The sequence below is a fragment of the Anabrus simplex genome, chromosome 2 (assembly GCF_040414725.1).
Source record: "Anabrus simplex isolate iqAnaSimp1 chromosome 2, ASM4041472v1, whole genome shotgun sequence".
NCBI lineage: Eukaryota > Metazoa > Arthropoda > Insecta > Orthoptera > Tettigoniidae > Anabrus > Anabrus simplex.
In genome coordinates this window covers 1,183,119,226-1,183,134,509 of record NC_090266.1, presented here as the reverse complement: position 1 = coordinate 1,183,134,509, position 15,284 = coordinate 1,183,119,226, and the positions used below count along the sequence as shown (strand labels likewise).

At 35.3% G+C, this 15,284-nt stretch overlaps 1 protein-coding gene across 1 annotated transcript in view; it reads right to left on the bottom strand.

The window, feature by feature from the left end:
* The window catches only part of Arms (Ankyrin repeat-rich membrane spanning), a 485,159-nt gene that overhangs the window by 295,873 nt on the left and 174,002 nt on the right, over nucleotides 1-15,284 (bottom strand). The window contains exon 4 of the mRNA XM_067142156.2: nucleotides 12,872-13,003. Within this exon, the coding sequence (XP_066998257.1) occupies nucleotides 12,872-13,003 (132 nt within the window). The remainder of the gene's footprint in view (nucleotides 1-12,871; nucleotides 13,004-15,284) is intronic.

Below are 15,284 nucleotides of genomic sequence, written 5' to 3'. Positions count from 1 at the left end.
GTAACAAAAACAGAGGAAGTTCAAGACGATTAAGATGATTAGCCTCAGTTTTTAATGATTTAAGGACAAGAGGTATGGAACTACACCAGGTCACAGAGGTACAGTGACTTGCAAAATTATTCGGACAGACATGATTTATTATATTTTCCTTTGTATCAGTGATTTCAATAATAATAAAGCACTGATATAAATTAAATAGAAGTTTATGTAACAAATATAAAAACTAAACGTCCATCATTCTTCTAATGAACACTGTCAATGAAAATATAATAATTAAGAAACAAAATCAAAACTAATACTCCACAAAATTATTTGGACACTTTCCTTTTTACTTATGATCCTAAGGGTTCAGTATCTGGTGGGCTTTCCTTTCTTTTCGATGACTTCCCTGAGTCGACTTGGCATGCTCTTCACTAATTTCAGGGTGTATTCGGGAGATATCTTCTGCCACTGTTCTTGAAGTTGGTTTTTCAGCTATTCTCTAGATGTGATTGTTGTTTTTCTTATTTCTTTATCAAGTTTGTCCCAAAGATTTTCCATCACATTCAAGTCTGGTGATTGAAGAGGAGGATGAAACACCTTTGGGCAATTAAACAATAACCACATCCTTACATTCCGGGCCATATGCTTTGGGTCGTTATCTTGATAAAACTTAAAACTTTATGGCACTCTTTTTCATATTGTCCCTCAGTATTCTAAGGTATTGAAAGTGGTCCATTTTACCCTCAATAAAAACCAATTCACCAACTCCATTCACCGACATGCACCCCCACACCATTACATGTCCACCACCATGCTTAAGAGTTGCTTTCAGTTTTTTCTTTTGAAGCTCAGTATTAGGATGCCGCCAAACTGTTATCCTCCCATCAGACTGAAATATGTTCAATTTACTCTCATCAGCAAATATAATGTCATTCCACCACTCATTGTCTCCTCTAACATGTTCCTTGGCAAACAGCATTGTCTTCCTTCGATTTATTTAATTTATGAAGAGCTTCCTTCTTGCAATACGGCCGTGAAGGTTACCTCTTCTGAGCACTCTCCTTATTGTTTCGGGATCCACTTTCTTTCCGGTGTCTGTGGCTATCTTTGAAGCAAGTTTTGGAGCACTGAACTTTAGTTCCTTTTTTGTTTTTGTGATGATACAAAACTCTTCTCTCACTGAAAAAGTTCTTGGTAGATGTTCAGTCCTATCTTCCTCCCAGAATCTTGTGCACGATTCACACTTTTATTTTGGTACTGATTTCCCTGACTTTCCATGACTGAAAAGACAATATTTCCCTGACTCTCGACTCATTAAATGACTGGAAGGATATCAATCATTTTCTTTTTAATCGGCCTCCACCATCCCCATAGCCATCCATCACTCACCTTTTTATTCTTACAATACTCTTTGATTACATAATAAATTTTTTCAAATTGAATACAATGTCATACTTAGTCTAGTGTTTTAAAGTAATCAGCTAAACATATTCTACAACATTAATGATACAAACATTTTAAGGTATGCTAAAAATTAATGCAGTATGTCATAACAAATGTGTAAATAATTTGTACCATTACCTCTAGTAAATTGAAATACGTTTCAGATAACACTAAAAACCATCTTTTTTTGGACACTATCATTGGTTGGATGTCAAAATGGTCAAATGTTGATTTTGTCCATTCTAAATACATGAAAATCAACAAGGCCTTCTCCAATAATAGTATTTCTGATGTGATGTTTTCTTCTTCCCTCAAAGCTTCAAGTTTCTGAATTTCCAAGGATATCTTTCGTTTTTCTGCTCTATTCTTTTCTTCTTCTATTTGAGCTTTTTTGTTTTTACTGTTGGAGGCTTTCCTTATATCTTCTCTGGGCAACTCTGACATTGTTCAAGCGTGCTTGGGTTATTGGTATTTTCTGGATGCTTTCATAGAATCTTATTGAATTTTGAACCATGCATTGTGCAACTAAGCTGTGTTCATGTAGATTTTCAACAAGTAAATTTTTATTTATTGAGCAAGCAATCTTAACAGTAGCATTTCCATGAGAAAAGATTACACCTAGTTTAATAATCTGTAAGCATTTTCTAGATATGTTTTGATATGTTTTGATATGTTGTTCAAATATGATGTGTGCTTCATAACTAAGACTACTGTACTGTGTTTTAGCTTTTTCAGCAAAAACATCAGAAATGCTGTTAGTAGTGTTCAATAATTCTAATAATATGTTAATTCTCTATTTTCCTTGTTCTGATTGATTGAATATTATGTTGGGCTCCAAAGATGACAAACCTTGTACTGTTCTGTACTTAATAGGACATTTTTCTAATAATTTTTCAGTCACTTTGATCAGTATAGTTTGACACTCTAATCTGAACTTCTGAATATCAGTTTCCTTTGCTCTGGTTTCTTTAAGAAGCGTTTTGGTTTGGAAACTGATATAAATATTTTTCAAGTCACGGTTGTTGAGCTCATCTTTTAAGTCCAAGGAGAAGAGAGCAGATCTACTAGAAGGTAGTTTCTCACTTCTTATGAACCTCTCCAACAAAGTACATAAAGTAATTTGGAAATTTGTAAACAAAAATGGAGCTAGATGATCCGAAGCTCAAAATGTTCTTAGAAATTGTTCACATTTTTGGGAGATGTTTTTGAAAAATGCTACTTTGCACTTGATGAAGCTGTCTTTTGTTTGTTCTGAAATATTTCTTAATGGTTTTGTATTCAAAACTTTTCATGAATCAATGAATTCCTTAACACTATCAAAAATGTTTAAAAGTCTGTCACTACATGCCACATTATCCAACCATCTAGCGATTCCTTCCTTCCTTCCTTCCTTCCTTCCTTCCTTCCTTTCTTCCTTCCTTCCTTCCTTCCAACTTTTTCATAAAACTCTAACATTTGGGCCATCCATTGAAACTTGAAGAATATTTTTTTGCTTCAATGGATGAATTCCTGCATTAAAACTTTCAAGTAAATCTTGCACAGTACTTCTGCCTAACCACACTTTTAAAATACTACGTACATACTCTACTCCTACTGATGTCAAAAAACCTAACAAATATATCCATCTGTCCCCTTTGTACCATCTTATTTAACGACTCATCAAAACAGATGATGTAATCATCACACTATTGCAACATATCTTTGAGTTCATTGGAAAAATGAGGAGCTAGGTTTTTTTGCTTTATGTCGCACCGACACAGATAGGTCTTATGGCAACAATGGGAGAGGAAAGGCCTAGGAATGGGAAGGAAGCAGCCATGGCCCTAATTAAGGTACAGCCCCAGCATTTGCCTGGTGTGAAAATGGGAAACCACGGAAAAACACCTTCAGGGCTGCCGACAGTGGGGTTCAAACCCATTATCTCCCAGATGCAAGCTCACAGTTGCGCACCCCTAACCGCATGGCCAACTCGCCTGGTAAATTAGGAGCTGGACCATAGTTTGTAATGTATTTGCACTTTGTGGCACCCATTTTAAACTTCGAAGCAACTGAACTGTCTGGGAACATTAGTTTGAATGTTTTAACGAAAACTTGGTATTAACAACTTTCAAACCCCATATTGCTTCCGCTTTTGTAACATCGTCCCTTGTGCAAAATGATTCAACTGATTGTTAAGCGGATTTCAAAATCTCAGGTTAGGGTGAAATTTCCATACTTTCTTGACTAAGTGGCTGGATATTTACTTGACTCATACTAGTAACATTTTCTCTCGAGGTACTTGTAGAATTACATAAAATCAGTTTCATGGTCCGTACCGCACTTCAATAGATTCACAATTAAGTATTTATTTATTTTCCACCTAGTCGATACAAGATTGGTCTTCTTTCGTTTTAGCTGAACTCATATGAATTTTTTCTTTACCATGAGATATAACAGCCTGATGACCCATGTTTAATAAATCAATTGATTTTATGCAAATGTTACAATTAACTTGTGAAATGGTAGGTCCATTGCTTAACCAGCCTGTGAATTCGGGGTTGATATTTTACAGTTCAACCATTGGTCATAAAAAAGTTTTCTTTGAAGATGTCATATTCAAAATGAACCTGCAAATTAAAAATAAGTTACTTTATAAAAAACTAGCAATTACCCGCGGCTTCGCTCACGTGGATTTCATAATTTGATCAAAGTAATCATTCCTCGGCATTGTACTAAGACATTATCTGAAAATTCCTGAAGTATAAAAACTCACCCATAAATTTAGTTTCACTTACTGCAGAAATTCTTTGTAAACCATGTTTGTGATATTACCTTTCGGGGCTAAGACGACCATGCACCGTAGAACTGTACATATGAGAAACAGTCTTCTCTCAAGTCGAAAAAATAAATACATGTTTATTTTTAAAGGAGATTCGAAATACCTATTCCCACATCTGTAACATCTTCAGTTTTTGAGATATACATAAGTATCCCCATAAAAGGAATTCAACCCCTTGATGAGTGCTTCCCGCATCCCCACCCCCCTCTAAGTGTATTTTCCGACAACAAAACTACATGTTCCTTTATATTCAAAGGAGATTCCAAATACTAATTTTCACGTGTGTAATCTTAAGTTTTTGAGATATAAGTTTCTCCATAAAAAGAATTAAATTTTTTCACTTCCTTTCACCCTCCCCCCTTAGGTGAACTTAAAGAAAACCAAAAAGACTTGTTTCTTTATTTATAAAGGAGCTTCCAAATGCCCATTATTACGACTGTAACATCTTCAGTTTTGAGATATAGGTATCCTCATAAAAAGGATTAAACTCCTTTATTTTTAACGGAGATTCCAAATACTAATTTTCACACCTGTAAAATTTTAAGTTTTTGAGATATAGATATCCTCATTTTAAAAATTTACCCCTCTTTTCACCCCCTTAGCGACAGAATATCCAAAGATCCTCTCTTAATGAGCACCTACATTTTAATATGAATGTATCCCCAAAATTTCATTTCTTTATGTCCAGTAGTTTTGGCTTGGCGATGATGAATCAGTCAGTCAGTCAGTCAGTCAGTCAGTCAGTCAGTCAGTCAGTCAGGACAAGTAATTTTATATATATAGATTATTCAATCATGATAAATTTTTGTATAAAAAAGACCTTGTAGAACATATTTATAATGAATTACTAAATATCTATAATAAAAATAATAAAAATAATAAAAATAAAATGTAGCCTTTGATGGCAAATTTCTGTAGCATTTAAGATAGCAGTAGACTTATCTCCTACCGAGCTCGATAGCTGCAGTTGCTTAAGTGTAGCCAGTATCCAGTAACCGGGAGATAGTGGGTTCGAACTCCACTGTTGGCAGTCCTGAAGATGGTTTTCCGTGGTTTCCCATTTTCACACCAGGCAAATGCTAGGACTGTACCTTAATTAAGGCCAAGGCCACTTCCTTTCCACTCCTAGCCCTTTCCTATCCTATCGTCGCCATAAGACCTATCTGTGTCGGTACGACGTAAAGCCAATTGTATTTTTAAAAAAGAGAGACTTATCTCCTGTCTACCTTTATATATTAAGGGCATAAAGTGAATTGTTTTATATTAACAACATGGTAAGTATTATGTATATGAAGTATACTTCATACAGTTTGTACTTTTGCAGTACTTATTGAATAGAAGTTGAAGTATAGTAAATGTATGGTACACTTACAGCCTAATTTTGTAATATAGTGTAAATTAATGTAGTTCTTGTTTAATTATATTGTAAAAGTAATAACAGATATTTAATATACTGTATAAATATTTCTTACCTGAACTTGATTAAACTTTGTTTCACCAGCAGTTATCAGGTAGAAATCACACATTTGTTGATGATTTTATCACAGCAACAAGCGCGAGCAAAGTATGTAATTTAAAAATCCCTGACTTTTTTAAAAGAGCTAGCTATTTTCCCTGATTTTCAGGCATTGTTTTTAGTGTTTCTCTGACTTTCCTTAACCTTTCCCAAATTCCCTGACTTTCCCTGATTTTTCCCGACTTCCCAGAAAGTGTGAACCATGTTGTGATATCAGAGACTGTACTTTTCTTCATTTGTAACATTTCAGCAACTTTACGACAACTTTTACCTTTAGCACGGTGAAAAATTACTAGCTTCTGCTGTTCAATTATGCTCTCTTCCTCTGCGGCCCATTTTCACACAAGTTGTACACAGCACTCGAACTCTCTGAACGTTTATGATCATGCTGTCCGTGGCTCTTCTACACACGACCTCTGCACAGCAACTGACTTGCATCCAAATAATTTTGTTGGAAGCACGTTAACTGTGTTCTGATGTGCCAGGGTCACTGGTTCTCTCCTGTTATCTAAAAGTACACATTTCAGCGCCATGTTGTATCTCTCAAACTGGGTTCTGTCAGGAACTAGTTTGCTTGTACAATATTTTCTCTGAACCATAGGGCCAGTGTGTAGCAAAGTCTATAATTAACATGTCCGAATAATTATGTGAGTCACTGTAGTTGCAAATAGAGGATTGGGGAGGCACTTAGTTAATTCACAGAGTCTCGCAGACTATGGCTGAAAGGAATGAAAGTCTATAATGAAGATGTGTGTAGCCGATATTGTTCCTTTCAAATTTCAGTGCAATGATTGTGAAATATTTCAATTCAACCCATAATAATAATAAAAAAATTGAAGAGAATGTGATCCTATCCCGATATTAAAAACTGAATGTCATTAACACACATTAAAAGATAAAAACCTTACCAAAATATTGTTTTTTAACATGTTGGTGGTCATCATTAAACTATTTTTTAACCCAATTATTCATTTCAAAATATAACTTCATAACTTTCATCATTAATATTCTGGAGTTTCATTTAATTGATATCCTTTATGTTTCCTAATGACATCAAGGGAATTATGTTAAATATTTGCTTCTTTAGCACAAACAATGTGCTTCAGTGATATCCAGATGCTGTTATTCAGTATTAAGTGAAGAGGGGCTAGTTTATCTTGTCAGTGATTGACTGAAAGTATGTAACGATGCCATATGAACTTTTTTTTTTCTTTTTTTTTGCTATTGGCTTTATGTCGCACCGACACAGATAGGTCTTATGGCGACGATGGGACAGGAAAGGGCTAGGACTGGGAAGGAAGCAGCCATAGCCTTAATTAAGGTACAGCCCCAGCATTTGCCTGGTGTGAAAATGGGAAATCACGGAAAACCATCTTCAGGGCTGCTAACAGTGGGGTTCAAACCCACTATCACCCGAATACTGGATACTGGCCGCACTTAAGCGACTGCAGCTATCGAGCTCAGTGCCATATGAATTAATATATATATTTAACTCAACATCTTAGCCACGAGTCAGACACATTCATGACATGAGAGAGATTGGCTCTCAGGCAGAGAAATGTGTGTTAGATATAGGCACATGAATCGACAGACTGCATTAGGGTTGGATATACTACTGAATGTGAAAGCGAATTCCATCTAGTTTGGGTCTACTCCATCATTACTAGTGCCTTTTATACCAACGGCATCATCAAAGAATATACCTTTATTAAACTGAAAAGTTACTAATAATACAGGTAACTGGATTTGTAGGAAGTATATGAGATATGGACAAAGAACAGATGCAGTGATTTGAGCACAAGCAGGATAATACTGATGAACTTTGATTTGCATGTTTCTTGTTACTGTATAAAAATTATGATTGACGAGAAATTTGAAATAATTCAAATAGTGAAATATAGGCCACTCTGAGGAATGAGTATATGATACAGGACAATTACTACATGTGGAGGCCATTTCATTAGTCATAGCAACATTGTTATATTTTCCAAACAGGTGGGAGCACGGTAGATCCAGTTCATATGTTTGAAAAACATGCATCACACACTACTTAATGTTACCAATATATAGCATTTGTAAGCACTCGTGGCTAGTTAACAATGCACAAAAATGTCAGCATGCTACAGGCCATGCTTCACATTGGTTTTAAGTAAAGATGAACAAGAGCCATATGTGAAAATTGCAGCTCTCCATGGAAAAAATTAATATCAGTGTCATGCAGAGCTAAGAATGGCAATGGGTGATAGAGCTTTGCCATATTAAACTGCTGAGGCTTTCAAACATAGACTCATATGCTAAGTACTTTTGCAGAAGAGATCCCATAACACAGTTGCCATAACTTATGAAATGACACTCGTATTTTATTTATTCAATTTCCAGGTAAGTAGGAGATCTTATGGAAGACAATAATAAGGTACTTCATTTTAAGTCCCACGAACTACTTTTATGGTTTTTCGAGATGCCAAAGAGCTGGAATTTTGCCCTGCAGGAGGTCCTTTACATGCCAGTAAATCTACCAAAACGTGGTTGACACATTTCAGCACCTTCAAATACCACCGGACTGAGCCAAGATTGAACCTGCCAAGTCAGAAGGCCAGCACTCAACTGTTTGAACTACTCAGTCCAGCTTATGGAAGATAGGAATGGCCATATTATTTTAAGGAAAATCAGTTTAACATGAATCTACAGTATAACTCTGAAGTTGTAATAATTACTTGAGTACAATCTAATAAAAAGAAAATCTTATGTGATCCACAATGTGCAAGATCCAATCAACAAGGATAACAAAAAAGGATAAAGTGTTTGGTCCTTATTTGAAAGAGAATTGATGTAAATTCCTGACCATCAAGTAAAAATTCTAATGGGTTTCTTCAATGCACAGATTGGGAAAGAAAAGAAATATATGAAAATAGCTGGAAAATATCCAGGCTATAAAAGGACAAACCAAAATGGACAAAGGCTGACTGAAGTCTGATTTGTTCAATCTGAAGTTAAGGTCCACTCGGTTCAAGAAAGAACCAAAAGATGACATGGCGATTGCCAAATCCCAGCTTGGTAGAATTTCAAATCAATAACATGGCAGCCTCTGGAAAATAACGAATGTCAAGGTTCAAAAGAGAGCTACATGGACTCAGGTGAAAATGGGTTCAGACCCAAAACTACCAAGAGAACCTCATTTAAAATCAAAAGATTTAAGACAGACAAGTTCAAGGTCAATCATGAAATCGTGAAGAAGTACCAGAAAGAGCTTGAATGCTTGGACTCGTATGAACCAGAAGAAATTAACAAGAAAAACGAAGAGGCAGCCGAACACACAATATTCCTGGCAAAGGAAATAAAATAAAGTATCCCTGGTGGAGCAACGAGTGCAACAGAGCAATGCAGGAAAGATCCAGAACATACAACAGATGGCACTCTAACCACAAAGATTTTGAGTAATTCAATGAACAGAGAAAACACACTGCCAAACTCCTCAGGAATGCGAAGCGGCGATATACAAAAAGGAATAATTTGACCAAACTGAGAAATAACATGAGGGATTTTTACAGAGTTTTTAAGAACAAAATTAAGGGATTCACTCCTAGAAACCTGGGTTTTAAGAATGAGGAACGAAAGCTCATCACAACCAACAAGAATAATTGCGAACACTTAGCTCATTATTTTCAGAAACATTTGAACTGTGACCCTCCTGAGGAAGAACTTGTTTTTGGATCACTCATAGAAAAACTTCTCGTGACTAAGAAGAAATTAACGGTATAATTAAAGAGCTAAATAAACAACAAGGCTCCTGGAAAAGACTATCACAGTAGAATTGTGTTGGTACACAGGCAAAAATATGGTTGAACAGTTGGAAGGAATTGTTGTTCACTTTCAGGCAACAGACGAGATCCTAGAGGAGTGGAAGAATGCTACGATTCATCACTTGTACAAATAAGGTGATAAAATGGATATCAATAATTACAGGGGCATCTCATTTCTTCCCATCACGTACAAGATATTGCCGAAAGCTCTTCAAACTAGGGCGGATGCCCACCTATATAAATGATTGGGGGAATACCAAGCAGGGTTCGGAAAGGAAATTCATGTTCAGAATTAATTTTCATCCCCAAGTCACTGATCGATTACGACAATAAGGTAAAAATGGATGATTTTGGCCTTCATGGATTTCAAGAAGGCCTATGATTCAGTGGACCATGAGACTCTTATAAAAATTCCCAGGGAGTTCAGAGGATGAAAAAATACTGATATCACATTTGATTGCCTGGCCTTTGCTGATAATGAAGTGATCCTTGCATACAACATCCTGTTGCATAAAAGGAACTTGATATACAAGGAAATTTTCATACAATATGTACACAAAAAAGAATGAAACTTGTCTTGAAGTTTAATGAGCTGCACACGTTCAATGCTAACATAAAGTAGTAGACTGAGGGTCTGAAAACTATTTACATTTATACAAGTTAATATTCCTATGTACATTCAGTTCATATCTTGATAAGATAGTCTGCTCAGATGAAGGAATGTCCTTGATAGTTGAAAACTATCCATAGTTAGTATAATGATAAGTGGAACTTGTAGAAACTCCGCATTAGCAGAATGCTAGTAGGAGGCGTAGGACTTGCAAGGAGCTTGCGTTAAGGTTCATAAATAGCAGAATGCTTGGATTGAAGTCGGAGCACTTGTAGGGGACTTGAGAGAATAGCAGAATGCTAGGGTAGGAGGCTCAACGGCACTACGGGAGGCAGGATGCATAAGGCAATGCCCTGAGGTGAAACCTCCCGGCCAGAATTAGTCCACCTGTTCAGAACACTTATTTAAGAGGGTACCTCCGTGTCTGACTTGCGGTGTAGTCTGGTCATTGGACACTGTGGGAGTGCCTGGAGAGACAGAAACGTTGCTCAATTTATAGTCCTGCCTGACGTCACAAACGATTACGTCAGAGCAGTGCAGTCCACCTCGTGGTCTCTCGAAACGTCGATGCTGGGCGGGCTGCGGAAGTTGCAGGCACGGAGGACACACACAACACATCCCAACAGTAGTGGAACAAATAGAAGTACTACAAGATGTAGTTGCTAAGACTTGCCTGAGGATCTTATTTGAAAGGACAATGTACACAGACTCAGCTAAAATGGACCCTATCCACAAGACTGATATGGTGGATGGAAATATCCGAAGGACTAAGAAATTTAAGTACCTGGGCGAGATCCTTACTCCTAATGACAATGAGAAAGGATCGCTAGGAGAAAGAGCAAGGAGGATGGATATGGCCTTTAAACTACCATGGTACCTACAGGTCCAGAATGATCTCCATCCAAGCAAAATTGAGACACTACTGCACAGTAGTCAGACCAGAATGCCTCTATGCTGCAGGGACACTAGCCAAAACAGATTATCCTACAATTGAGAAAAAGGTAAAGAACTTTCTCAGGAAAATTCTAGGACACAAGAAAGTGTCAGAGGGTTTTATATTCCATCTGAGATCCAATAGAGAACTGTATGAGAGAACAGAGAAGATCACTGCAAAAATCAGAAAGAGGAGGCCGACCTTCAATGGAGCTAAAGAGAATGAACCCAGATATAGAGGAGCGAATAAAATACTAGCTCTTCAGGAAAAATGGAAAACTCCTTCCCATTGGCTTAAAGAAGTGCACAAAGATCTGAAGGAAGGAAGCAGAAACTCCAAAAGAAATTCAAGACAGAACCATCTTCAGGAAGAAAGTTGAAGATATTAGGGAGAATCCAAAGAGACATCCTGCTAAACCACACAACATCTCAATGGAACAGAGACAGAAAAAGAAGCCTGAATTGAAGAAACTTTGGCTACAATGTAAAGAAAAATGTGTAAGCCTCTGAAAGAAAAATGGCAGGTAGTTTGCGTAGCTGTAACCCATAGCTGGCTGTATCAATGTAATAGAATACATAAATATATGTTGTTGTTATGTTACTCAAAAACAGCAGATCATTACCAAATACATTTTCATAAAATTAACTTGCAACCTTAAACATCTCTTAATGTTACACCCAGCGATGGGAAAAGTACAAAAATAAAAGTAATTGGACTGAATTACAGTTACCTGAGGAATGTCTTACTCAAATACAATTCCAAATTACTTTTTTCAACAAGTAATCTGTAAAATTACCATCACACATAGCAAGATGCTTTTCCAGAAGATAAACGAGAACACAATTGCCATGACTTATGAAATGCCAGTCATCAGGAAATCACAGACATTTTCATTTCACAAAAGGCTAGAACAATACTGAAGTTTGCAAGGGAAAAGATATTACGTCATTTTGTGTCTCTTAGCATAGACATTAAGAAGCCATCATCAGTAAGTGAGGCTAAACACAATACCTTGGAACTTTCGAAATGATCGCTCTAAATCAACATTTGCACTTCACACTCATGTTCTCAGTATCTATAGTAATTCAAAATGTTTATTCAAATAGGGGAATGCAAATTCCTTAACCCCTTTGCAGTCATATGTTTATTCTGGTTCTGTTATCGACCATGTGCAAACTCACAGTCGTACTACTGTACATGATTTTCTAAATCTCAACCAGTAATGAAATGTCATGTGGCTTTTAGTGCCGGGATATCCCACGATGGGTTTGGCTCGCCAGGTGCAGGTCTTTCTATTTGACGCCCGTAGGCGTGTGATGAAGACAACACATACACCCAGCCCCCGTGCCAATGGAATTAACCAATTAAGGTTAAAATCCCCGACCCAGCCGGGAATCGAACCCGGGACCCTCTCAACCGAAGGCCAGTACGCTGACCGTTCAGCCAATGAGTCGGACATCTCAACCAGTAACGCACAAAGTAGCAAGTAAATGAACGAGTGTGCATCATATCTTTGGCTTTATACCCTTGGTGTGATCCCTTGCGAGTGTTGGATCTCCAACACTGTCAAACTCTCGATGCTATGTAAATCTATTAGTAGAATGTAACAATTACAACTTTATTTCAAGAAGTAAATTACACATAAAAATTACATTTTGTGAAAAGTAATGGTTATAAGTAACAATCACTAAAGATGAATTCATTACAAGTAATTCAATTACTTTTATTCAATTATCTCCTAACTCTTGTTAAATCAAAACACACTTACCTCATCTCTGTCATCCACCTGTACTCTCTTATTTTCAAGGAAGTTCTGAAGACCAGTAAGATTATCTTCGATGATGTAGTTCACCAGTGACCGATAGCAAAGTGACACCATCGAATCGCTCCGGTGCAGAGTCTATAACAAAGAGGAATTTTATTTTCTTACAACAAAGTTTTTAATACAGTACATGAATCAGCAACTTTACTTCATTTCTTCTTTAGGGAAGAGATGGACACAATTTCCTATAGTATGAGATAGGGAAATATCTTCCCCATTTTATCATGTCCTCCGTGAAAGAGTCTGACAAGAAAAGTGCCATTAATGAAATATTCCATCTATACAAGCTCTTTATAAGAGCTTTATCCAAGTTGGCAGGAACTGGGAAATGTGTAAACTGGAGAATTTAGAAGGAATGGAAAATGTCCATATTACAGGGGAAAAGAAGAAAAAATTCTAGTTCATGTTAAATCACTTAAAAATTATGAGAAAGTACAAACAAAAAAGGTACACATAACTACAAAATGTATGTTCTAACTGAGTCCTTAAATATCTTGAGTTAAATAAAAATTCACTGTGTATATTTATTTTTAACTTCCAGGCCAAGTGGCTCAGATGGTAGAAGCGATGGCCTTCTAAGCCCAAGTTGGTGGGTTTGAACTTAGCTCAGTCTGGTGGTATCTGAAGGTGCTCAAAGTAAGTAAGTAAGTAAGTAAGTAAGTAAGTAAGTAAGTAAGTAAGTAAGTAAGTAAGTAAGTAAGTAAGTAAGTAAGTAAGTAAGTAAGTAAGTAAGTAAGTAAGTAAGTAAGTAAGTAAGTAAGTAAGTAAGTAAGTAAGTAAGTAAGTAAGTAAGTAAGTAAGTAAGTAAGTAAGTAAGTAAGTAAGTAAGTAAGTAAGTAAGTAAGTAAGTAAGTAAGTAAGTAAGTAAGTAAGTAAGTAAGTAAGTAAGTAAGTAAGTAAGTAAGTAAGTAAGTAAGTAAGTAAGTAAGTAAGTAAGTAAGTAAGTAAGTAAGTAAGTAAGTAAGTAAGTAAGTAAGTAAGTAAGTAAGTAAGTAAGTAAGTAAGTAAGTAAGTAAGTAAGTAAGTAAGTAAGTAAGTAAGTAAGTAAGTAAGTAAGTAAGTAAGTAAGTAAGTAAGTAAGTAAGTAAGTAAGTAAGTAAGTAAGTAAGTAAGTAAGTAAGTAAGTAAGTAAGTAAGTAAGTAAGTAAGTAAGTAAGTAAGTAAGTAAGTAAGTAAGTAAGTAAGTAAGTAAGTAAGTAAGTAAGTAAGTAAGTAAGTAAGTAAGTAAGTAAGTAAGTAAGTAAGTAAGTAAGTAAGTAAGTAAGTAAGTAAGTAAGTAAGTAAGTAAGTAAGTAAGTAAGTAAGTAAGTAAGTAAGTAAGTAAGTAAGTAAGTAAGTAAGTAAGTAAGTAAGTAAGTAAGTAAGTAAGTAAGTAAGTAAGTAAGTAAGTAAGTAAGTAAGTAAGTAAGTAAGTAAGTAAGTAAGTAAGTAAGTAAGTAAGTAAGTAAGTAAGTAAGTAAGTAAGTAAGTAAGTAAGTAAGTAAGTAAGTAAGTAAGTAAGTAAGTAAGTAAGTAAGTAAGTAAGTAAGTAAGTAAGTAAGTAAGTAAGTAAGTAAGTAAGTAAGTAAGTAAGTAAGTAAGTAAGTAAGTAAGTAAGTAAGTAAGTAAGTAAGTAAGTAAGTAAGTAAGTAAGTAAGTAAGTAAGTAAGTAAGTAAGTAAGTAAGTAAGTAAGTAAGTAAGTAAGTAAGTAAGTAAGTAAGTAAGTAAGTAAGTAAGTAAGTAAGTAAGTAAGTAAGTAAGTAAGTAAGTAAGTAAGTAAGTAAGTAAGTAAGTAAGTAAGTAAGTAAGTAAGTAAGTAAGTAAGTAAGTAAGTAAGTAAGTAAGTAAGTAAGTAAGTAAGTAAGTAAGTAAGTAAGTAAGTAAGTAAGTAAGTAAGTAAGTAAGTAAGTAAGTAAGTAAGTAAGTAAGTAAGTAAGTAAGTAAGTAAGTAAGTAAGTAAGTAAGTAAGTAAGTAAGTAAGTAAGTAAGTAAGTAAGTAAGTAAGTAAGTAAGTAAGTAAGTAAGTAAGTAAGTAAGTAAGTAAGTAAGTAAGTAAGTAAGTAAGTAAGTAAGTAAGTAAGTAAGTAAGTAAGTAAGTAAGTAAGTAAGTAAGTAAGTAAGTAAGTAAGTAAGTAAGTAAGTAAGTAAGTAAGTAAGTAAGTAAGTAAGTAAGTAAGTAAGTAAGTAAGTAAGTAAGTAAGTAAGTAAGTAAGTAAGTAAGTAAGTAAGTAAGTAAGTAAGTAAGTAAGTAAGTAAGTAAGTAAGTAAGTAAGTAAGTAAGTAAGTAAGTAAGTAAGTAAGTAAGTAAGTAAGTAAGTAAGTAAGTAAGTAAGTAAGTAAGTAAGTAAGTAAGTAAGTAAGTAAGTAAGTAAGTAAGTA